At 50.9% G+C, this 24993-nt stretch overlaps 1 protein-coding gene and 1 pseudogene across 7 annotated transcripts; both read left to right on the top strand.

Annotated features, from left to right (window-relative positions):
• Positions 1–5350: 5350 nt before the first annotated feature.
• TSKS (testis specific serine kinase substrate) lies at positions 5351–20680 on the top strand. Of its 7 annotated transcripts, none has more exons than XM_060398164.1 (11): positions 5351–5528; positions 6099–6324; positions 14484–14579; positions 14786–14869; positions 15181–15264; positions 15855–16141; positions 16590–16784; positions 18211–18384; positions 19034–19169; positions 20245–20369; positions 20501–20680. In XM_060398164.1, the coding sequence occupies exons 1-11, from the start codon at positions 5359–5361 to the stop codon at positions 20655–20657; spliced, it is 1734 nt and encodes a 577-aa protein (XP_060254147.1). In that variant the 5' UTR covers positions 5351–5358; the 3' UTR covers positions 20658–20680. The 7 variants fall into 7 exon arrangements, with proteins under 7 accessions (XP_060254147.1, XP_027834441.1, XP_027834439.1 ...); XM_027978640.3 differs by lacking the exons at positions 5351–5528; positions 6099–6324 and adding exons at positions 8706–8994; positions 14293–14394; XM_027978638.3 differs by lacking the exons at positions 5351–5528; positions 6099–6324 and adding exons at positions 8706–8994; positions 14293–14394 and having other exon boundaries at positions 20202–20401.
• Positions 20681–24209: 3529 nt separating this feature from the next.
• On the top strand, positions 24210–24716 carry LOC114117830 (ferritin light chain-like; annotated as a pseudogene).
• The last annotated feature ends 277 nt before the right edge of the window (positions 24717–24993 follow it).

Here is a 24993-nt window from a genome sequence, read left to right as displayed (position 1 = left end):
GGGGCGGGGGGCGGGCGGGCGGGGAGGGCGGGCTGGCGGGCGGGCGGGCGGGCAGGCCGCGGCTCCGCCCCAGGCCCCTCCCCTCGCCTCCGCCAGCCTGCGCTCTCGGGGCCGCCTATAGGCTGCAATTACTGGCGCTCAGACACAGGCTCGGCCCCTCCGCCTGTCTCATTGGTCGCTGGACAAAGGCGTGCGGCTCCGATTGGTCCAGCGCCCCGCTATTTCCGCTCGCGAGTGGAGGGGGTGGGGGCGTTGCCTGAGCGACGGGCGGAGTTCGTGACGTACAGTGGAACCGCCCCCTCCGCTCGGCCGGGTGAGGGACCGATTGGATCCGGGGGCTCTCCCAGGAGGGAGGGACGGACGCGAAGGACGGAGGGGGCGTGGACTTGCAGAGGCGGGACTCACGTTTACTGAGGCCAATGGGCGGGTAGATCGCCCCCGCGGGCGTCGCGGATTCGCCGAGCCAGTCCTACGCCCGCCTTCGATTGGGCCGGTGTCTGGGGCAAAGGAGGAGGGCTACGATCCGTAGAGAAGGAAGGAGAAAGGGGGGTCGTTACTCGCCTGGGCTGGGATAGGTGGAGCGGCTCCTGCAATTCCCTGCTGCAGAGAAGGAGTTGGGAGGGGCGGGAGAGCGTGAGGTGCTTACTGCGCAAGCGTCTTTCTGTTCCCTTTTTTTTTTTTTTCCCCTCCTCTCCGCCACCTCCGGACTCCTTAAATCTTCTTCCTGGGAGCCGTCCCTACCTCCTCCCCCTCCCTTCTTCCTTTCTCTTCTCTAGCCGCCGAGATGTTGGGATCTAACTTGCCCGGAAGCCTAGTATCCCAGAGCTGAAGAAACAGTAATTCGAGTCTACTCCCATTAAGCAGAGGTTAAAACTGACGTCCAGAGAGGTTGAATGACATGCCCAAGGTCACAGAGCTCGGGAGGATTAAACTATATTCTAACATTTAACTACTTTCTCATATACAATGGCTTTGTTGTTGCAACTGTAACACCATTAAATAGATATCAAGTACAAATTGCGAGTCTTTCCACCAGACTTTGAGTTCTTCCTGAACAAGAAGGGGACCCGGTAATGAATGAAGAACGTTGCATAAGGAAAGCGGTCGGTGAGCCCGCTTTGTTTGGCCCAACCAACACCGCTTGAGACGTTCTCGTTAGACTGTATTTGGGGAAGGCAAAACCTCAGAAACCCCAACGCCCCGGGCTATTGAGAAATTTGAGGCAAAGGGAACTGGAAGAGTCCATTCTAGCACCTAGAGGAACTAAGTCCCCAGTCAGGCTTTTCCAATATCAGAAATCTAGTATGCTTGGATTGAGCCTTAGGAGTGTCACGGGTCCGGGAAGATCCCCTGGGGGAGATGGGGACGGGGCAGAAGAGCCCATCTTCCAGGTTCAATGGATTCGTCCATTTGGGTTTCCAGGGATGGGGCTTGGGAAAGTCTATTCTGGATTCTAGGAGGACAAACATCTCTGGTGTTGGGGGAGGCTGTCTGCCCCTGAAGACTATATAGAATGGCCCCATAAACAACAATAACAACAAACTATTAGGACCAATAGGAGTTGGAAAAACTCCTTTTTATGGAAGATAATCTCAAGCAATCCAAGGACTGGAGGAGTCCATGACAAGGGAAGAAGCACTTTTCTCCCTGAGGATAACACCATTAAATATAGATAGATACCAGACAGATAGTAGTGGGTTGGAATTAGTCTGCTTTTCAGGGGATGCGAAGAGAGACATCCAGAGCCGGATGAACAGAATTATGTCCCTAAGGAAGAGGGAAAAGACACCCTCTTCCTAGACTTCATGGGGATGGATGTGGCACCCTGGACAGGAGCTCATGGGCTCACCAGTGCCAAGTTAGAGCAGCACCTTCCAAAAGAAATGCAGTGGGAGCCACAAATACAGTCACAAATATGCTCCTCCCGCATTAAAGTAAAAAGAAAAGGTGAGATGAATCTTAATAATATATTTCATTTAACCCCATGCACCCAAATATTGGGCTTCCCTGGTGGCTCAGTGGGTTTAATCCCTGGGTTGAGAAGATCCCCTAGGGGAGGGCATGGCAACCCACTCCGGTATTCTTGCCTGGAGAATCTCATGGACAGAGCAGCCTGGCGGGCTGCAGTCCATGGGGTCACAAAGAGTCGGACACAACTGAGTGCCTAACAGCACAGGTGGCTCAGTGGTAAAGAATCCGCCTGCCAATACAGGGGATGCGGGTTCAATTCCCGGGACAGGGTGATCCCCTGGAGAAGGAAGTGGCAACCCACTCCACTACCCTTGCCTGGGAAATCCCATGGATAGAGGAGCCTGGTGGGTTATAGTCCCTTGGTCACAAAAGATTTGGACATGACTTAGCAACTCAACAACAAACAACAACCCAAACATTATGATTTCAACATAGCTGTCATATCATCCTAAGTGTTTGAAATCTGGTGTTTATAAACACAGCACATCTCAGTGGAGACTCACCATGTCGCAATCGCTCAGCAGCCACAGGGCATTATCAGAGGCAGAAAATTAGAGACCGGATTTGAGCGAGACCATTCTGGGGTGCAAGGGCTCAGCAGGGGACCCTTTGCTAAGTTTTAAGACCATCATGAACAAGCTCATGTGTGGGGGTCTAGACGAGGTCTAGACAAGTCCTTGTTGGTTTCAGGATGGAGCACAAAGAGAGAGAACACAAGGAGTCCCTCGAAGAGCTCACAGGTTGAACTGCAATAGTTTCTGAGATTCTGACCTGAACAAATCAACTCAATTTTCACCAGAAAAACAGGACTCATCCCCCATCTTCCCATTTTGGCAGATGGGCCCACCATCAATCACCCAGGCACTCTTACCAGAAAGGAACCCACCGTGTCCTTCACATCAAACCAAAGCCAGAACATACCCCAAAACCAGCCACTCCCTCCCACGGCCACTGCCTCCCCGTGTGCAGACCACCATCACCATCGTCTTTTGCTGGAACCTTGCTGTGACATCCCACGCTGTTTTCCCTGCTTCCATCCTGGCCACTCAGGGTGCTTTTCACATCAATCAGCTGTGTCCTTCCCCAGCTTAAAGGCATCAGCCACACTGGCCTCCTCTAGGCAACTCAGACCCTCCAGACTCATTCCTTTGGCCATCTGATGCAAAGGGTCAACTCACTAGGAAAGACTGAGGGCAGGAGGAGAAGGGGGCAACAGAGGACGAGATGGTTGGATAGCGTCACCGACTCCATGGACCTGTCTCACTCCAGGAGACAGTGAAGGACGGAGGAGCCTGGCATGCTGCTGTCCATTGCAAAGGGTTGGACATGACTTAGTGACCAAACAACAACAACAACGTGAAGACTCATTCCTGCCCCCTGCCCACCCTGGCTTTCCCCACGGCTGGCTTGTCCTTCAGGTCACAACAGAATGGCGCCTCTTCGGAAAGAAATTCCGGCTTTAGGGATTTAAAGTGATCTCTCCCTGTTATACTTGCACACATTATCCAGTATTTTTTTAAAATGTGTTTTAGCAATTCCATTCCTGGGCATATATACAGAAAAGATGAAAACTCTCCTTTGCAAAGGCAGGTGCACTCCAGTGCTCATACCCTACTATTTACAATAAGCAAGACACAGAAGCAACCTAAATGTCCATCAACAGAGGAGTGGATAAAGAAGATATGGTCTATATATACAATGGGATATTACTCAGCTATAAAAAAAAGAAGAAGAAAATAATGTCATTTGCAGCGATACAGATGGACACAGAGATTACCACACTAAGTGAGTAAGTCAGACAGAGAAAGACAAGTACCATATGATATTACTTATATGTGGAGTCTCATAAAATGATACAGGGGGACTTCCCTGATGGTTCAGTGGTTGAGAATCCACCTGCCAATGTAGGGGACAGGGGTTTGATCCCTGATCCAGGAAGATCCCACGTGACATGGAGCAAATAAGCCCACGCGCCGCCAACTAGAGAGCCCACATTCTAGAACCTGTGAGTCAAAAAATATTGAAGGCCGAGAGCCCTAGAGCCTGTGGCCCGCAACAAGAGAAACCACCACAATGAGAAGAAGCCCACACACCGCAGCTGGGGAGTAGCCCCCACTCTCTGCAACTAGAGAAAAGCCCGTAGAGCCAAAAATTAATTAATTTTAAAAAATGCTACAGGGAATTCCCCGGCATTCCAGTGGTTACGACTTGGTGCTTTCACTGCTGGGGTTGGGGTTCAATCCTTGGTTGGGGAACTAAGATCCCCGAAGCCACACAGCACAGCTTAAATATATATATATATATGTCAACTTTATTCAATAAAGAAACCATTAAAATAAAAAAACTTGTAGACATCAATACACATCAACCCTGTTCTGGGTTGAATTACATCCTGCAAAAGATGTTCAAGTTCTAACCTGCAATAGCTGTGAATGCACCCCTATTCGGAAGTAGGGTCTCTAGCGATGATCAAGTTAAGACGCAGTCATCTGGGTGGAAATGGCAACCCACTCCAGTGTTCCTGCCTGGAGAATCCCAGGGATGGGGGAGCCTGGTGGGCTGCCGTCTATGGGGTCGCACAGAGTCAGACACGACTGCAGCAACTTGGCAGTGGCAGCATCTGGGTGGACCCTGATCCAGTATGTGTTGTTAAAAGAGGGGAAACTAGGAAACTGGTCCAGAGATAAGACAGTGTGAAGAGTCCTAACCCCTGGACCACCAGGGAAGTCCTTAGTTTTAGGGGGGTTTAAATCGGCAGAACTCACACAATAAGAGGCTCAAATCCCAGGCGCACAAATCGATGAGCTTTGACAAACGTCCACTTTGCCGTCGCCGGTTTGGATTCCCCTTCGTGTCACATTTGGACACCTGCTCTTTTCGGTCTGTTTCTACTGCTTGTCTGTCTGTTCCCTTCCAGCCTCCCATAGAATATGAGATCCTCCAGCGACCCTCCTTCCAATCCTCATCCTCCCCCAGACCCTGGGAAAGGGACAGGATGAATCAAGTCTGAATGCAGGTGGCAGGGGTGGAGGTGAGTGCTGAAACAAGAGTTTCAGGGAAAGGGAATTTGGACCCCTCCCAAGAAACAGTGAGCCAGTCCACTGCTCAGAATGAATCAATTTCACTATGGTTCTGAAGTGGGGGGAAGATCAGGGCAGAACTAGAGACCTGGACAAGGAAGAGTTCACTGAGCCCCTCTGGGGGAAGGTGATAAGTCACGTTTCCCACCCCTGTGCCCCGCCCTCCCACCCCCGCCTTACTGGAGCCCAGTGGTTGGGTCCTTTATGAGGCAGGCTTGTGGGGACGGGGGACCTTGAGGGGCAGTGGTCAGAATAGGTGGACAGTCTCGGAGGAAGGAGCCCCTGGGAGCCGGGCCCCCCACACGCCATGGCGAGCGTGGTGGTGAAGACAATCTGGCAGTCCAAAGAGATCCATGAGGCCGGGGACCCCCCTGCGGGGGTCGAGAGCCGCTCCCAGCTGGTCCCCGAGACTCCTGGGGGGGTGACCAGCCCAGTCAAGGGGATCGCGAAGAAAAAGAAGGCTGTGTCGTTCCACGGGTGGGTTTGTAGCACCCTGTCGGGGTCCTGGGAGAAAGCAATGGCACCCCACTCCAGTGTTCTTGCCTGGAAAATCCCACGGATGGAGGAGCCTGGTGGGCTGCAGTCCATGGAGTCGCGAAGAGTCGGACACGACTGAGCGACTCCACTTTCACTTTTCACTTTCATGCATTGGAGAAGGAAATGGCAACCCACTCCAGTGTTCTTGCCTGGAGAATCCAGGGACAGAGGAGCCTAGTGGGCTGCCGTCTATGGGGTTGCACAGAGTCGGACACGACTGAAGTGACTTAGCAGCGGCAGAAGCAGCAGTCGGGGTCCTAGCGCCCAGCGCTGCCTCTGACAGAGCACGAGTCCCACCGTGGGTGCTGGAGGAAGGGGTGGGGAAGGAGAGGACGGGGCAGAGGAGAGGCAGGCAGGGGGCCAGTGGCCAAGGGGGACTCAAGAGTTTAGGAGGAAGAAGGTAGTGGGGATGGAGTCAGAGGGACTAGGGGATGTGCAGACAAGGAGGAGGGAGGGGCCGTGCCCTGCTGGGGCCGCACCCTGACCCTCCTGCCCATTTCTCCGCCCCAGGGTTGAGCCTCGGATGTCCCATGAGCCGATGCACTGGTGCCTGAACCTCAAACGGTCCTCGGCCTGCACCAATGTGTCCCTGCTCAACCTGGCAGCCATGGAGCCCACCGACTCCTCGGGCACAGACTCAACCACGGAAGACAGCAGCTCACTGGCGCTGCCCGTGCCCCCTGCCTCCCCTACCCAACCCTGGGCACCAGATGACCCAGACATCACGGAAATACTGGTGAGGGACCCCTGGCTGGGCTGAGGAAGACCAGGGTCCTCACTCTGGTGGGAGACAACTGAGGATGGAGGGGTGGTCTTCATGATTGGAAATGAGAAGGTTCTGGTCACCCTACAGGGGCCTGACAGGCAGCCACGAATCTGCTCCATTGGGGGTAAATGATGCCTGTTGCCTGGGGTTGGTCTTCCATTCATTCAGGCACTTCCAAATGCCCTGAGACTGGGTTCACAGCTGGGAATCAGGCCAGGTCCCTGCTCCAGGGAAGCTCCCAGTCTGGTGGGAGTGACAGATACAGATGGGATGATAAATTCCATGATGGCGGTAACACCAGAGATCCCAGAAAAGGGCCCCTCAAACCAGACTGAGTATATCAGGGGAAGCTTCCTGGAGAAGGTGGCGTTGGCACTAGGCTTTGAAGGATGAGTATGAGATCTCAGAGGGGACCACTTCAGAAGGTGTGACAAAACTGCAAGGTGAGCAAAATCTAGGAAAATTTAGAGAATTCTGACTAGAGCAGAGAATGCTACGTGTGCATGCTTAGTTGTGTCCAGCTCTTTGCAACCCTATGGACGACAGCCCGCCAGGCTCCTCAGTCAACGGGATTCTCCAAGCGAGAATACTGCAGTGGGTTGCCTGCCCAACTCCAGGGGATCTTCCTGATCCAGGAATCGAACCAAAGTCTCCTGTGTCTCCTGCATTGCAGGCAGATTCTTTAACCAATGCTATACCTTGGTCCTTTAACTCCCCTATCACCTTCCACCCCTTGCCAGGTTTCTCCTGGGCCAGGCTCTGAACTAGGCTTGACACAGACACTGAGAATCACACTAACAATAACCCTGGTTATAATGATAGTAAGATTCATTAGCAGATACTGAACACTTTCTATGTTCCGGAGCCTCAGTTTCTTCATCTGTAAAATGGAGATGCATGTGTATGTTCTTGCAAGAAGTATTTCTTAAACACCTACAAACGTGTCAGACACTGGTCTAGGAGCGGGAAATACAGTAGCACCTAAGATAAGAGTTCCATAGAGAACTTCACCCTCCTCATGAGATTGTCATGATAATGAAATGCAATTCACTCATGCAAAATATTTAGCTCAAGAGTCAGCCGCATGCTCAGCATACGGGTTAGGTGTTGTTATCCCCATTTTACAGGCAAAGATACTGAGGCTCTAGAAGGTTAAACAGCACCCTCAAATTCACACAGCTTCTAAGTAGTGGGGCCAGGTTTAGGAGTCAGGGGTTGGAGGAGGCACCGTGCATTGATGGGGGCAGTAGAGGTTACCGTGGGACCCCTGAAGAGCAAGGCCTTGGCCCAACTGGACATGGTCAATAAAAGCTTTCTCTCTGAAAGAGGCAACTCCCAGGTTGGATCTTGAAGATAAGGAAGGTGGAATACAGGGAAGGGTGTTCCACCTAGCTGGAACAGCATAAACAAAAGGACAGGGGTTGAAAAGAGCCCCGGGGGGGAACAGGTCCTTGTGGCTCAATTGTGGTGTGTGGGAGAGGTGAGGCTGGCAAGGGATGGAGCACAGGACACAGAGGCTGAGAAGTGTGGATACTCTCCTGAGAGCAACAGGGAGCCATTGAGTGTTCCTGGGCAGGGGGAGAGGAGCCACGCTGGAGTTTGGGCTCTGTACCCATTTACTGAGCACCTACTATGTGCCAGGCACTGTGCCACATCCCTGCGGTGGGGAGGGGGTTTCATTTGCCTCTCTGAGTTCTACAAAGGAAATGGAATAATGACCCGTTTGAAGAAGAAAAAAAAATAACTGAGGCAGAGAGAAGTGGTGTGACCCTCTGCATGGTTGGAGAGCTTGTAAGAAGCAGGGCCAGGACCAGAGGTTTAGTGGGTGTGATGCTTTCTTTCCTTAGGAGATGCCTCTGGGCCCTGGTGGGAGATGTTTGGAGGGGAGAGACTGGAGGCAGGTGGGCCAGAGAGGAGGCCAGGCGAAGGTCCCGGGTAAGAGGACCAGGTGGAGAGAAGGGAGCGGGCGGAGAGAGTCCAGCTGGGATGGATGGCCCGGGAGGCATCTCCTCCCCCTCGCTGCCAGCATCGCTCAGGCAGCTCTTGCAGAGGTCCACCTCCCACTGGAGCTATTTCTGAGTCACATCCCCCAGAGGACTGTGATGCCTGAGAAAGAGCCCTGGGCGGCCAAGATCAAGGTCTGCTGCAGCTGCGAGCTCACTGTGGGGCTGCGGGGGAGCCCTGGCCTCTATGAGGCTTCTCTGTAAAATGGAAAAATCTACTGACAGGCAGCACCCTGGGCCAGGGGCAAGAACAGCGAAGAGGCGGGCAGTAACAGGGACTGGAACACAACGTCAGAGCTACATCAGGAGACAAAGCTGGAGATGGACCGAGAGGAGGGGCAGAAACCCAGAGATCAAGCAGGACCAAGATCCAGGGCAGGGGGACAAGGACCCCAGACAGAGGAGGACTTGGACCTAGGGAGGGGGACAGAGACCAGCTGAGGGGGACACAGAAAACCAGAGACAGAGGAGGGGGCCAGAGACCTGGAGAAGGAAGGAACGGACACCATTGAGACAAGTGGGACAGAGAACTGGACAGAAGAGGAAGACACCCCTGAGTGATGGAGGCCCCGGAGAGAGAACAACGATCCCCAGACTGGATGGAGGGTCGGAAGAAGATGGTGAAGCAGACGCTTTGGTTCGTGTTTTCCTTTTTTTTTTTTCCGGCCATGCCAGTGCAGCTTGTGGGTTTTTGGTTCCCTAGCCAGGGATCGAACTTGAGCCAACAGCAGTGAGAGACAGAGTCCTCACCGCTGGACTGCCAGGGAAGTTCCTGGTTCATGGCTGAAGCGCTGAGATCGTTAGGAGGCCAGAGGATGCAATTGAGGAGGTGGTATTGCTTTTAGGAAATGTCAGTGCCTACATGCAGAAATGGCCAGATTAGATCTTTGCAGCCTTGCTTCCCACTTGTCCTGCTGCCTGCAGCCTTCCCTGAGGTGGCTGTGCTAACCACCCTTGCTGGTATGTCCTGTCGTATTCTCGTTACTTTTAATGACGCTGACACTAATCACGGCACTTGCCTTATGGATCCTAACATCTTGTTGACCCCTCCTCACCACCATCTGCCAAGGTATTATCATTCCCATTGGACAGGAAAGGAAACTGAGGCAGGCTTGGAATGGGGAATTGGACTGCCCAGCTGCATGGCGTGTGGGTGGCCAAGGAGGAGAGGTTTATCTCCTGATCTGGCTGCCGCCCACCTCCACCATGAGGCTTCCCCAGTGGCCCAGTGGTAAAGAAGCTGCCTACAATGCGGGAGCCGTGGGTTCAATCCCTGGGTTGGGAAGATCCCCTGGAGGAGGGCACGGCAGCCCACTCCAGTATTCTTGCCTGGAGAATCCCATGGACAGAGGAGCCTGGTGGGCTACAGTCCATGGGGTGGCCAAGAGTCAGACGCCACGGCAGGGACTGAACAGGTAGCACAGATGCACCTCCTCCATGCCATTCACTTTTCAGCCAAGGCTAACAGGCTCAGCCTTCACTATTTCCCAAATCTGCTCTCAGAGAAGCTAAAACTCACCTCCAGTGACCCCAGCTTTTCTCCAGTGCCCTTTCTCTTTCCCCAAGTGTTGACCAGCCGCCTTTCTGGGTCAGCCTGTGCTCTTCCCAACAGCAGCCCCGTGAAGGTAGCAATTAGTCCTTCCCTGTTTTACAAGAAGAGAAACAGAGGCTTAGAGAGGTGAAGTCCCATCTCTGAGGCCTTACAAGTAATAAGTGGAGAACGGAGTTGACCCCAGGACCTGCTCCCCTAGTTTTCCAGAACCTCTACCTACAAGAAGTCCAAGACTTTGGGGGTCTTCAGTTTTAAAATATCATTCTGTGTATCTGTTAGCGATTGCAGTGAAACAAATGATTCATGACCTTAAAACAACAAATCTGGAGTGGTTTAGTTGGGTGCTCCTGGCTTAGGGTTGCTGTCAAGATTTTGGGCTGGTGGGACTTCCTTGGCGTGTCAGCGTTTAAGACCTCATGCTTTTACTGCAGAGGGCGCGATTTCATCCCTAGTCAGGGAACTAAGATCCTACATGCTGCTTGGCCAAAAAATATTAAAAAAAGAAAAAAAGATTTTGGCAGGGGCCATAGTCATCTGATAAGAAGGAAATGACAGCCCACTCCAGTATTCTTGCCTGAAGGATCCCATGGACAGAGGAGCCTGGTGGGCTACAGTCCATGGGGTCACAGAGTCGGATGCGACTGGGTGACTAACACGTAGTCATCTGATGACTCCCCAGGTGGCACTAGTGGTAAAGAATCCACTTGCCAACACAGGGGATACAAGAGACATGATCCTTGGGTTGATCCCTGGGTTGGGAAGATCCCCTGGAGGAGGAAATGGCACCCCACTCCAGTGTTCTTGCCTGGAGAAAATCCCATGGACAGAGGAGCCTGGAGGGCTACATTCCATGGGGCCACAAAGCGTTGGACCCATCTGAGCAACTAGGCACACAGTCATCTGAAGGTTTGACTGGGGATGGAGGGGGTGCTTTCAAGACGGCGCACTCATATAGCTCTTGGTTGGTGGCCTCAGTTTCTTGCCACATGGGCCTCTCCAGAAGGAGCTGCTTATGGCCTGGCAGTTATCATCCTCCAGAGCCAGACAAGAGTAAGAAGGAAGCCACAGTTCCTTTCCTGAACTAGTTTTTTAAGTCACATACCATCACTCTGACTTATGCTGTTTACTGGGTATGAGTCACTAGGTCCAGCCAACACTCAAGTGAGGGAATAAAACACTACATTTGGAAACAGCCTCAAAAAATTTATGGGTGTATTTAAAACCACCATGGCTTTGTTGTGGGTTTTATTGTTTTTAATTATATTTTTTGTAGGTGCTTTTTTCCAGGATGAGGAAGTTCCCTTGTACTTTTAGTCTGTTGAGTGTTTTTATCATGAAAGGGTATTGGATTTTGTCCAAAGCTATTTCTGTATTCACTGACATGACTGAATTCCACACTCCCCTTGTATTTTACTAATATGGTATGTCACATGGGTTAATCTTCATGTTGAAGCAATTTTGCATTCCTGGGGTAAATCATATATGGTGTATAATCTTTATCTTTTTTTCTTTTTTTAAGGGCTTCCTAGGTGATTCAGTAGGTAAAAAATCTGCCTGAAATGCAGGAAACTCGGATTCAATCCCTGGGTTGGGAAGATCCCCTGGAGGAGGGCATGGCCACCCACTCCAGTATTCCTACCTGAAGAATCTAATGGACAGAGGAGCCTGGTGTGGGCTACAGCCCGTGGGGTCACAGAGAGTCAGACTCGACTGAGCACACGCGCACACGATCCTTTTTATACGCTGCTGGACTTGGTTTGCTAGTGTTTTGTTGAAATGTTTGTGGCTATTTCCAGAAAGGATGCTGGTCTGTAGTTTTACTATCTGGTGGTGTCTTTGGTTTTGGCATCAGGGTAACACTGGCTTCACAGTTTCCTCCTCTTCTGTTTTTTGGTGAAGAGTTTGAGATGATTTGGCAGCAACTCTTTTGAAAAAAAAAAAAGATTGGTAGAATTCACCAGTAAAGACATCTGGGCTTTCTTTGTTGGAAGTTTTAAAATCACTAACTCAAACCCTTTACTTGTTATAGGGCTATTCAGATGTCCTATCTCTTCTGCAGTTAGTGTTTTGCAAGGAATTTTTCCATTTCATCTAGGTTATCAAATTTAATGGCATCCAATTGTTCATAGAGTTCCCTTGTAATCCTTTCTCTTTCCCTAAGACCGGTAGTAATGTCCCCTTTTTCTTTCCTGATTTTAGTGATTTGAGTATTCTTCCTCTTTTTCATAGTCAATCTAGCCAAGAATTTGGCAATTTTGTCGATCTTTAAAAAAAAAAAAAAAACAACTTCCGGCATGCTGATTTTTCTCTACTGTTCTATTTTATTTTCTCCACTGTAATCTTTTTTCATTTTCCTCTCATTCCAAAGTATAATTTCTCTTGTGATTCTTCTTCCACCCATTATTTATGAGTGTGTGTTGTTTAATTTCCATTTATCAATACTTGTGAGTTCCTCATAATTTCTTTCTGCGTTTGATTCCTAATTTCATTCTACTGAGGTCTTTGAGGTCAGAAAGCACACTTTGTTTTCATATCCTTTAGGGTCTGTCCTTGACCATATGAAGAATGTTTCATTCCACTTGAGAAGAATGTGTGTTCTGCTGTTGCGTGTTATGCCCTATAGATGTCTGTTAGGTTTGGTTGGTTTATGGTGTTGTTCAAGTCTTCTGTCTCTTTGCCGATCTACTTTCTAGTTTTCAATTCATTCTTTCTTTTTGAGGGGAGAGGAAGGGTGCTGTGCCACGCGGCATGTGGGATCTTAGTTCCCTGACCCAGGGACTGAATCTGGGCCCTCGGCAGTAAAAGCACAGAGTCCTAGCCCCTGGACTGCCAGGGAATTCCCAATTCTGTTAGTTTTTGATACATATGTTTTGAAGCTCTATTAGGTGCATATATATTTATGATTGTTGTAATCTTCCCAATGACTTGAGTCGGTTTTGGTCACTTTTTTTCATTGTTCTCATTGAGGGGTGGAATTTGGGGGTTTCCAACTCCTCCATTTTGCTGATATCACCTTAATACAGTATTTATCATGGTATTTATCCAGAGCAGTTGTGCAAGAAATGTGAGGTTGTTCCCATTTTACAATGGAGGAAGCTTGTTCTCTTTTCTTTGTGTATTACTTTAGCAGCTGTGAAAGAAAACCAAAATATCTGGTTGAAGCAGGATAGTTTATTGCTGACATAAACATCTCAAGTATAGCAGGTCAGAGGCCCCAGGGTTCTGGAGGCTCAGTTATTAAGTCACAAGTTTGGCTGCTGTAACAAAAAAGACACAAAGTAGCAGTGTTGGGCTTTTTAAATATTTATTTGGCTGCACTGGGTCTTCCTTGTGACATGTAGGGTCTTTAGTTACTGTACTCAGGATATTTTTAGCTGTGGCATGTGTTTAGGCAAACTCTTAGTTGCAGCATGGAGGATCTTACTTCCCTGACCAGGGATCGAACTCAAGCCCAGAATCTTAGCCACTGGAGCACCAGGGAAGTCCCCAAAGTAGCATAAACAAGGTGGAAAACGTTCTCCTTCTCACATGTAAAGTACCTGAAAGTGGTTGGAATTGAGTATGGCAGCTTCACAGGGTTGAGAATTCAATATTCTTTTATCTTGTGTCCTTCATCTCATAGTTCAAGATGGCTGCCCTGGCTTTGGCCATCAACATCATGGGGAGAAAGGGAAGTATGCTCCCTACTTTCTTTTATTAAAGGCATGAATTGGAAATGGCCTACATTATTCCCACTCATATTCCATTGGCCAGAACTTAGTCACATGAGCTTGCCCAGCTGCAAGGGCACCTGGGAAATGTAGTCTTTGGCTGGGCAGTCATGTGCCAGGCTAACTCTTCTATAAATGTGGAAGACAGGAGAGTGGAGATCCTGTCACATGCAGCCTTCCTGAGCCAGTTTTTTTGACAGGGGTCACAAAGCATTTTATGATGATATAAGGTAGCTATGATCAGCAGCTGCACGGCATCATGGTTTAAAACAATGGTTCGGAGTATAAATTCTGACAAGGGCACCTCACATACCATGTACCTGGGAATACAAAGGACATCTCCTCTCTGGGCCTCATTTGCCTCCCTTGCAAAATGCGCCAAAATAACCTCAAGAGGTGCGGTTGTGGGGAATAAATGGGAAAACGTGGGTAAGTGCGTGACTTGGTGCATAGTGAGTGCTTATATTTGGAAAGTGGGTTATCTTTAGAATTCTCCACTGCCTGGAGAGAAAGACAGGGCATGTGTTTTAACAGTTTATCTTATTTATGTCTCGGGACCCAAAGGCATTTATCTCAGGTTAAGAACATCCCCCTTCTCCCACATGTCTGAGCAACCCCCAACCCCCCACTCCCTCCTGGATCCTACTTATTTTTCTTCCCATCCACTAAGCAGAAAAAGAGTCTGCCCCCTGGCTTAATGGAGCAAGAACACCGAGAATCAAAGAGGCGCAGCCCTGGCCCCCAATTCCACCAGCTATTCCAGGGCAGAAGCCAGGTGTAAAGCCAGTTTTAAGACTTTCTCTTGGGGTTGGGGTTTGCTCCCCTACACCCTCTGACCTCTGGCTGTCTCTGGTTCTTCCCCAGAGTGGGGTCAACAGTGGATTGGTGCGCGCCAAGGATTCCATCACCAGTTTGAAGGAGAAGACCACCCGGGTTAACCAGCACGTGCAGACGCTGCAGGTGTGAGGGCCACCCCGCTCCCCGCCAACACCTCCTCTTCTTCCGGGGCCACGTTCCCCTTCTTTGAGCTATCCTCCAGCTCAATGCACCCATAGCCCAGCTGGGGGAGACTGAGGCTCAGAAGGGAAAGGGATGTTCCCACCTCTCCTCCCCATGGTGTGTCCCCTGGAGGCGCTGGCTAACCCCTCCTCCCTTCCATGCTCCAGAGTGAGTGCTCTGTGCTGAGTGAGAATTTAGAGAGAAGGCGGCAAGAGGCGGAAGAACTAGAAGGGTACTGCAGTCAACTCAAGGTGAGCTGCTGAGGGGCAGGAGCGGGGCGGAAAGAAGGGAGCAGGAGTAGGAAGAGGGTGAGAGGAAATGGGGAGGAGTGGAGTGGTCGACAGGAGAGAGATGGGGGCAAGCGGACAGGGAGCGTGGGAGAGGTCCGAGGACAAACCCGCCCTTTAGCCAAGTGAACCAAGGGTGGAGACAGTCCTTGCACAAGAAGTGGGCACGTCTCGGCTGAGGGGGGTGGAACCTGCATGGAAAATAACAAGGATAAGGGTTGGGAGACGGAACCGGAATGGGAAGGCAGGGCCCCTGCCCTGGTGTCCTGACCCAGGAGAACTGCCGGAAGGTGACCCGGTCGGTGGAAGACGCTGAAATAAAAACCAACGTCCTGAAGCAGAATTCTGCTCTGCTGGAGGTAAGGCGGAGGGGGTCTAAAGGTTTGAGGAAGTTACTCAAGTATGTGAGGTACTCGAGGTGGACTTCGGGTAGGACTTCCCGCCCTACCAACCACCACCACCACCACCGCCGCCACCACCACCACCACCACCACCACCACCACCGCCACCCCCCTGCTCCTTTGTGTTCATGGTCATACTTCTCCACGCACAGTCATATTCAGGTCCCAGGGAGAGGAATTCATGTCAGACTTGGAGTGGGTGGGAATGCCTGTCCTGCCCACACGCCCACTGATTTCCCAACAGAATGTTGGGAAAGCTTCAGTTGTTCTTTCTAAACAGGAGGGACTGGAGTTTGAGGCCTATCGAGGATTAGAGTTGGGGTGGAGGGCTAGATGGAGACAGAGAGGCAGGCATTTAGAGGTTAAGGTGAGTTGGGACTCCAGCTGGGCGTCAAATGGAACCTCCCTCCCTAATCGCGTCCCCACATCCATTTACCTTCTAGCGTCAGGAATTCATTGGGCGGATCTGGGGGTGGAGGTGGAGGTAGCGGTGGTGGGAGGCAAGGGGCGGGATGCTCAAGCTAACCCTGCCTGCCTTCCCTGCCCAGGAGAAGCTGCGCTACCTCCAGCAGCAACTGCAGGATGAGACTCCAAGGAGGCAGGAGGCCGAGCTGCAGGAGCTGGAGCAGAAGTTGGAGGCTGGCCTCTCCAGGCATGGCCTGGGCCCCGCCACCCAGCCCCTAGGCTGCTCCGGTCCGCCCGGGAGCCCCGATGAACCCCCGCGACCGCGAGGCCTGGCCTCAGGCGGCTGGGGAATGGGGCCCCGGGCAGGGGAGGGCCCGGTCGTGAGCGAGCAGGAGTTGCAAAAGGTCTCTGCCGGCCTGGAGGAGCTGAGGTGAGTGGGATCTCGAGATGGGCCCGGGGGGTGGAGCCTCGAAGAGCCTAGGAAGGAGTATTCTGGGGCCATGACCCGAAAGGGCAGGACTTCGAAGAAGTGAGTAGAGTATAGGACTGGTGGCGGGGAGGCCTGTGAAAATGAGGTGGGCGAAGTTTGGGAAGGTGGCGGGTGGCTCCAGACTCAGGGGGACAGGGTTGGGGCGAGTGGTATCTTGAGGAGGCAGTGTCTGGAGCAGTTGATGCAGGGCTGGGAGGAAGGCTGAGAGAAGGCCAGGATATCTGACAAGGGGATTCTTTTCGGGCCGGGTTCTGGGGAACGTGAGAGGATACCAACACATGGACAGGACGGGAGAATTCGGGGACTGGGTGGGTCCGGAGCCCCTGGCCAGGCGGACAGGGCGTGTCCAAACTTAGCGTTGCCGGGTACCTTACCTCTGCCCCTACAGGAGGGAGGTGTCTTCGCTGACCGCCCGGTGGCATCAGGAGGAGGGAGCCGTGCAGGAGGCCCTACGGCTGCTCGGGGGTCTGGGTGGCAGGCTCGACGGCTTTCTGGGCCAGTGGGAGCGGGCGCAGCGCGAGCAGGCGCAGACCGCGCGGGGCCTGCAGGAGCTTCGGGGCCGGGCGGACGAGCTGTGCACCATGTAAGGGCCCACCCGAGGGCACTGTGGGACCCTGGGAGGGCGGAGCCTTCAGTGAAGGGGTGGGCCAATCAGCTGGAGTCAATCGGACGGAGACTGTAGTACTGACAGGTGGGGGCCCCAATTAGAGAGGAGGGAGAGGTGCTTTCTACCTAAGGACTGAGGGGCGGAGCCCTACAAAAGACCGGCTTCCCTGGTCGCTCAGCTGGGACAGAATCCGCCTGCAATGTGGGAGACCCGAGTTCGATCCCTGGGTTGGGAAGAGCCCCTGGAGAAGGAAATGGCAACCCCCTCCAGTATTCTGGCCTGGAGAAGTCCATGGACTGTATAGCCCCTGGGGTCGCAAAAAGTCAGACACGACTGAGCAACTTTCACTTTCACTGCATCTTAAAAGGGCAAGGGGAGGCAAATGGGAACAGGATAAACCAGTTAGAGAACAAGAAGAGGCATTCCCGAAATAAAAGAAAAAAAAAAGATGGACCAGTCAGAGCAGAGGCTGCGCGTGTGGCGAGGTATTGCATACTGTACGGAGGCAGAGGTACTGGGCTAATCTTGGGTGGAGCCTTGCTGGGCCTTCACCCTGCTATACAAAAGTAGAGTGGTTCCTGTGAAACCTTTGGTAAGCCAAAATAGCATAAAGCAAAGAATCAACTACCTTAGAATACATCTTGCCAACAGATGCACAAAATAAATTGAGGTAAAGCACAGATGCCCACAGAACGCAGTTCAAAGATATGGTGCTTGATGCCTAGATACTGAGTGTAGTTCTCAGAGGAGGAGCTTGGTGGCTCCACTCACTGCTTGTTGTGTGTCCTGCTTCTGTAAAAGCAGGCTGAGCTGGGAAGAATTGATACTTTCCAGCTGTGGTGCTAGACAAGACTCTTCAGAGTCCCTTGGACAGCAAGGAGATCAAACCAATCAATCTTAAAGGAAATCAACCCGGAATATTCATTGGAAGGAAACTGATGCTGAAGCTGAAGCTCCAGTACTTTGGCTACCTGGTGCAAAGAGCCGACACACTGGAAATGACCCTGATGCTGGGAAGGACTGAGGGCAGGAGGAGAAGGGAGCGACAGAGGATGAGATGGTTGGTTGGATGGCATCACCGAATCAATGGACATGAGTTTGAGCAAACTCCAGAAGATAGTGAAAGACAGGGAAACCTGGCCTGCTGCAATCAATGGGTTGCAAAGAGTTGGACATGACATAGCAAATGAACAACAACAAGAGCTTGCTACAAAACAAATGCTTTGTGCTTTTTTCATAAAAGCAAAAATCCTTTTCTGATTTCTTTTGGTTAGTGAAAACAGGTACTAATGTAGGTATTTCCTAAAAATGGACTGGGATAAAGCGACCTTTCAGAAATCAGAGGACGCCTGTATTCTCTTTGAGAGGCAACCTCACTGCACTGCTTAATCTCACATCTCAGGGTGGAGCGGTCCGCAGTGTCTGTGGCTTCCCTGAGGAGCGAACTGGAGGGGCTGGGCCCAGTGAAACCAATTCTGGAGGAGCTTGGACGGCAATTTCAGAGCTCTCGGAGAGTGTCTGACCTCTCTATGAACCTGGATCGGGGAGCCCAAGGCTCCTGTACCCGCTGTGCCAGGTAAGGGGGCAGCGCCTGGCTCCAGGTGCATTCTGTGTCATATTGAGGACACAGCATCCAAGGAGATGAGACTTTAGCATGAATGGAGCGGAAGATGCACTGTGGAAGACAGGGCAGCCCCATGTATTATAGGATGGGCCAGTCTTGCTGCATTTGGGGAGTCATATTTCTTCCCTTCCCCACACGGTGAAGTCAGTGTTTTGTGGAACACGAGAAAGTCTTGCTTTGTTTCGAGCAGCCTAGATTCCCAAGTGCATCATGGGAAGGTTGGGCAGTGGTACTGGTGGGAGGCAGAGTTGTCCAGTGCACTGTAGGGAAGTGTGAGACCTTGGGGTACTGGAGAGGCACCGGATACCATGTTTAACCTGTATTAGGAATGGGGGGGGGGCACTTCCAATACAATGTGGGATCAATTTTAACTAGTGCATTGTGAGAAATGTGAGTTTTTGATGTGCTGAGGGCCATCTGCTGTCGGGAGTGGAAACCCCCAGGCACTGTGGGAGTTCCCCATGCTGTGGAATCCAAAGTACACCTGATGCACTGTAGTCTGGCCCCCATGCATGGTGGGAAGGTGGCCTGGGTGAAAGCAGGTAGGCCTGGGCCATCCTGGTCTGAGGCCTCTTTCATCTGGTGACTACCCCTCCCCCAGCCAGGGGCAGCAGTTGTCCACGGAGTCCTTGCAGCAGCTGCTGGAACGAGCGCTGACCCCGCTAGTGGACGAGGTGAAGCAGAGAGGCCTGGCTCCTGCCTGCCCCAGCTGCCAGAGGCTACACAAGAAGATTCTGGTACCAAGGACCATGGGCCACCATGGTCCAGTTTGTGATCAGGGCAGGGGGAGGGGAGCCCCAGGCACAAGGATACTGCTGGTGTGTGGCAGGATGGGAAGGGTGAGCTGGGGGCAGCAGGTGTTGGGGGAACGCTTGGCTCTGATATGTCAGAATGCGGCGGGGCGGGGGGCGCGGGGAGAGCAGTTTGGTTCTTAGTGAGTCATAGGTCAGTCATTATGGAAGCTTGGGTGATGGACTTGGGCCCAAAGCATCATGGAACCTGGATCTGGTGCTTTGTGGGACAGAGAAGACAGACACCAGTCTATAGCTTCGTGGAATATAAGCCTGATTTTCTATGAACCTTGAGAGGCAGTGCATTATATGGGATCATTGCGGTCAGATGGGGAACCAGTGACTACAGCTCACAGTAAGCTAACGCATTATGGGAAATGGAACCACAGCCCTTCCTGAGGCACTGCACACAGACACAGGCACAATAGCAGGTGGAATCTGAGGCTGGTGTACATTCTGAAACATAGTGATCTAGTATATTATGGGATATTGGCCTAATGTGTGGTGGGATAAGAGTTGTAGTGGGTGAGACGGACAAATGAGGCAGTAAAGGACCTGGGGCCTGGTGCATTGTGGCACACAGGGCACCAGAGCACTGAGGCCTATTATTGGGACAGAGAGTCCTGATAGACAGGAGATGTGGGGTCTTGTGAATTATGGGATGTAGATGGTCACCACGTGATGAGAGATGGGGGCCCAGACGTCAAGCACATGGTGGCTCATGGGCAGTAAGGAACAAAGTGACAGATGCTGATTTAGTGCTTACAGGGACAAAGAAGGCCAGTGCAGTCAGTAAAGGACAGATGGTGGGACAGATATAAGTCTAGTGCACAAGGGAATCAGGAAGGCCCAGTGCATTGTGGGATGCTGGGGTTAGCCTCAGGCTCAAGGTATGATGGGATACTCCCAGGGGGGATGTGGGCCCCAGGGGACCCTACCCCTTGCGCTTCGCGATCCAGATCCCCCCTCCACCCCCAGCCCAGTCCAGCAAGCCCAGCGGCGCCTACGCTCCTCTCCCCAGGAGCTGGAGCGCCAGGCCTTGGCCAAACACGTCAGGGCAGAGGCCCTGAGCTCCACCCTTCGGCTGGCCCAAGACGAAGCCTCACGGGCCAAGAACCTGCTGCTGACGGACAAGATGAAGCCGGAGTGAGGAAGGAGGCTGAGGGCATGGGAGGAGGGTGAGGTCTTGGGGAGAGGGCCTGAGTCACCCCCACCTTCCACTTCAGCCCCAAGGCCTCTGGCCTCACCAGCACTAACTGCCCACTGTCTCATTACAGGGAGAAGGTGGCCGCTCTGGACTATCTACACTTGAAAATGTGCTCCCTTCACGATCAGCTCAGCAACCTGCCACTTGAGGGGTCCACAGGGACAATGGGGGGAGGAAGTGGTGGGGGAACTCCCCCAAAACGTGGGGGCTCAACCCCTGAGCAATAAATGGCCCCTCATGCTGGCATGAATTCAGTCTCCTGTTTGGCACCAAAAGAGAGTTAGTAAAATTGCACACGCCACCCACCAGCATCTGTGCTCACTCTGACTTGATCCTCAGCCGATGGGATGTCAATGATGGTACACTCTTCTGATGAGTTCTGCTTGAAAGGGGAGTCAAGAATGAACTGATAGCCAATGTGGAGAAGTGGGAACAAAGAAAGTTCAAAAGTCTCAAATTTGTCTGTGTTCAATCAGATGTTCCCATTGTAAGTCTCAGGCTTCCACTCCTTCCCAATCAATGCCCCAACCTTCCTATCGGAGACTTAGCAAGGTTTTTAATTCAACTTGGTATGTAATTCTGGAACCCATACAGCTACAGCTTGTGTTGGATTTTCAGCCATGTTGACCCTGTGTTTATCAGAAATGTGAAATTCTTTTAGGGTTTCCATGGAAGCTCATTAGTTCTCTGAATGTGATTGGAGCTGAGAATTTAAAGATCTCAGCTCAGGGGGTACAGGTTCCATCCCTGTTTGGGGAACTAAGATCCACATGCGTTGCAGCCAAAAAACAAAACACAGAAGCAATATTTCAAAGATGTGAGCTCATAATGTTATTTCATTAAACCTGTCAGGGCACTGAGAAGAAGCCACTGAATGCCACTCTCCTTGTGGCCACTGTTAGTGCCCTGAGGGTTCATTGCAGCAGCCACTCATCCCTCAAGTCACAGACTTCAATTGGAACCTCGTAACAGTCCAGATGGATGCTAATATATGATTTACCATGATGCCACTGCAGATTGTGGAATATTAGCATTCCATTTCTTGACAAGGAGCTCAGGAGCTATGTTCAAATCCTAAGAACCAACTAAACCATTTCCCAAACCAAATTTGAGAATTCACTTCCTATTGCAAATATTGATGTCAGCCAAGGTATATTCAGGAGACAGAAATCACACTGGTTATTTTCACAGAGATGATTTCATATAAGGAAATATTACTTAGGTATAAAGAGTTGGTAACTAGGAAACTGAAAAGGCAAGAAGAGAGCCCTGTGGTATCATAGTGGTAATAACTCGTGACAGTGGAAGCAGCTAATAACACTGGTGAAGGAAAAACAAAGAATATGGGTTAGAATTATGAAAAGTAAACACTTGGGTGAGAGGCTCACCGAAGATGAAACCCGAGGAGGACAATGAGGAGGGAAGAGTGCTCAACTGGTGCAGATGTTATCCGAGCTTAGAGGACCACCAGGGACTGGGGCCTTCTCTGAAAGCATGCTAAAATGGTACTGGCATTTCTCAGGGTGCGCAAGATTTGGAAAAACTGCAAACTAGACTTAGCAGCTGCTGCAGGAAGGAAATGCCTCAGCTGGGATAAAGAAGCTATGCTGGGTGATAACGGATGAGTAGGAAAAACTGACAGGAAATAAGCAGAGAGCAAACCGGAAGAGCCCAATCTCTTGGCTTCCTTCAGTCCCTTTGGTGCCCCCTACTGGCAGAGTAGAACACAGCCTGTTGACCAAGAAAAAGTGTGGCTTAAGGGACTTTCCCTGGTGGCTCAGAGGTTAAAGGGTCTGCCTTCGGTGCGGGAGACCCGGGTTCCATCCCTGGATTGGGAAGATCCCCTGGAGAAGGAAATGGCAATCTACTCAACTATTCTTGCCTGGAGAATCCCATGGACAAAGAAGTCTAGTAGGTCACAGTCCATGGGGTCGCAAAGAGTCGGACACGACTGAGCGACTTCACTTTCACCTCCGGTGTCCCGGAGTCCCAGATACACTAGGGAGGGAATTTGAATCCAAGAGATAATAGCATAATAGTTGGCACAGGTAACAGTAGTGTGTACCAATGATCAGCAATTGTGAGTAATCCAATTCCATGCCCCTAAGGCCCAAATGCATCTTTTAAGGAGTCCTTGAATACTTGAGAGACTAATTATTTTCCTGGATAACTAGTCTGAATGTTGTGCTGATGTTAATTCTATCCAAATTCTATTGTGGTTTTAATGCAAATTCTTTTTTTTAATGCAAATTCAATCAAAATCCCAGTGAGATGATTTTTTAAAGGAATTGACCCAATTATTCTAAACATCTCCTGAAGAAACAAATAGATGAGAGAAGCAAAGATATTTTGTTTCTACAGAAAAGTAATAAGATGGGTCTACAGCCAGTATGTTAAAATATACAGTTACACTGGGAATTCCCTGGTGGTCCAGTGCCTAAGACACTGTTTTGAGCTCTCAATGCAGGGGGTCCTGGTCAGGGAACTAGATGCCACGTGCCACAACTAAGAATTTGCATGCTGCAAAGACCCAGCACAGCTAAGTATCTTTTAAAAATCATATTAAAAAAGAACAAAATAAATAAATAAAAAGTTAAAAAAAGAACAAATCAGGCTGCTCTTTTGGGAACACTTACTGAAGATACTCCACAGAGACAGAGAGCCCTGGCCATCCCATTTCCCAGGTGACCCTTCAGCTTGATGCGATGACCAATGACTAGTGACCACAACAAGGCCAGTGAGTCCACCTCAACCCAGATTGTAAGACTGTGAGCACATTGAATGACTGGCTTTCAAAATTTTGGCAAAATATGCATCATATACAGTTTACCATTTTAATCATATTTAAGTGTCTAATTCAGTGGCATGAATTACACTCACAAGGTTGTGTAACCATCACCACTGTCTATGTCCCGAGCTTTTCATCCTCCCAAACAGAAACACTGTAGCCATTAAACAAAACCTCCTCATTCCCCATGCCTCCCTCCTCCCAGTTCCTGGCAACTGCCAGGAACATCTTTTCATGGGCTTATTTGTGAATCTTCAGTGCAGAAATGTCTATTCAAGTCCTTGGCCTATTTTTTGAATGGGGTTGCTTGGCTTTTGTTGTTGGACTGTCATGTCGTATATCTGATATTAACTCCTTATCAGATACACAACATGCAAATTATAGTCTCCCATCATGCTAGCTCTTTTCACTCTATTGATCGTGTCCTTGGATGCACAGAATTTTTTAATCTGGTTGTAATGCCTTTTTTTTTTTTTTTTCCCTTTTGCTGTCTGTGCTTTGGCTATCACATCCAAGCTGAGAAGTCATTTGCCAAATCCAATGTCATGAAGCCTTGAGCCTATGTTTCCTTTGGAAGGGTTTTATAGACTGGGGTCCGCAACCTCTGGGATCTAATGCATGATGATCTGAAGTGGAGCTGTCGCAATACTAGTGGAAATAAAGTGCACAATAAATGTAGTGCCCTTGAATCATCCCGAAACCATCCCCCCACCCCCGCACTGGTCCATGGAAAAACTGTCTCCTATGAAAGCTGCCAAAAACCGCTGCTGGGGACCGCTGTTACAGAGTGCACGTAGTGGTCTCACAGACCCTCTTTCTTCCACAGTGTATGGGTGCAACAGACCCAGGGATGCCCCGTCCTCCAGCTTCCCACCACCCTCCAACATTTTTTTTCCAGTTGCAATCTTTGGAATCAGCTACTCAGCTATCCTCAGTCACCAAGACCAGCTGACACCATTTTTTGAGCTTAACTCCTTATTACCGATCAGCCATGAGCTCCCAGATTCGTCAAAATCATTTCACCGAGGTAGAGGCCGCCGTCCACCACCTGGTCAACAAGTATCTGCAGGCTTCCTACACCGACCTGCCTCTGGGCTTCTTTTTCCACTGCCGCGATGTGACTCGAGGGCATGAGCCCCTTTTCCCCTGAACTGCTCTAGGAGAAGTGCCAGGGCACCCACCACTTCTTGAAACTGCAAAACCAGCATGGCTACCGTGCCCTCTTCCTAGACGGGCAGAAGCTGTATCAAGATGCTACGGAAGCCTCCGTGTTCATGGAGAAGAACCTCCACGAACCAGGCCCATATGGATCCGCATGCCCTGGGTTCTCCCTGTGCAGACTCCCACCTCTGTGACTTCCTGGAGCCTCAGCCTAGGTGAGCAGGTGACATTTATCTGCAAGATGGGTGATCACCTGACTGACCTCCGCAGGCTGGCTGGTCCCTAGGCTTGGCTGGGCGAGTATCTTTTTGAAATGCTCAGCCTTAAGCACAACTAGGAGCCCTCCCCCCACCCCAGAGCCCTACAGCCCTTGAGGAGCCCGCCTGATGTCGGGCCTTCTGCCCGAAGCCGCTCTCTGCAACCACTAGGCAGCTTGTGAACCGCTCTGGTGAACCAGCCCCACCCCAATGACCTTTCCCCTAGTTTCACCACTTACCAACTCATGGCCAAACTGGTTTCATCTATGCACCTGTGGTAGGCAGAACAATGGTTCCCCCAAAGATGCCCTGGACCCTGCGCATATGGTATTCTACATGGCAAAGGGGAGTTAGTTT

The sequence above is a fragment of the Ovis aries genome, chromosome 14, assembly GCF_016772045.2.
Source record: "Ovis aries strain OAR_USU_Benz2616 breed Rambouillet chromosome 14, ARS-UI_Ramb_v3.0, whole genome shotgun sequence".
Lineage (NCBI taxonomy): Eukaryota > Metazoa > Chordata > Mammalia > Artiodactyla > Bovidae > Ovis > Ovis aries.
Note: the sequence above shows the minus strand (reverse complement) of the source record. Positions and strands in the feature narration are given on the sequence as shown.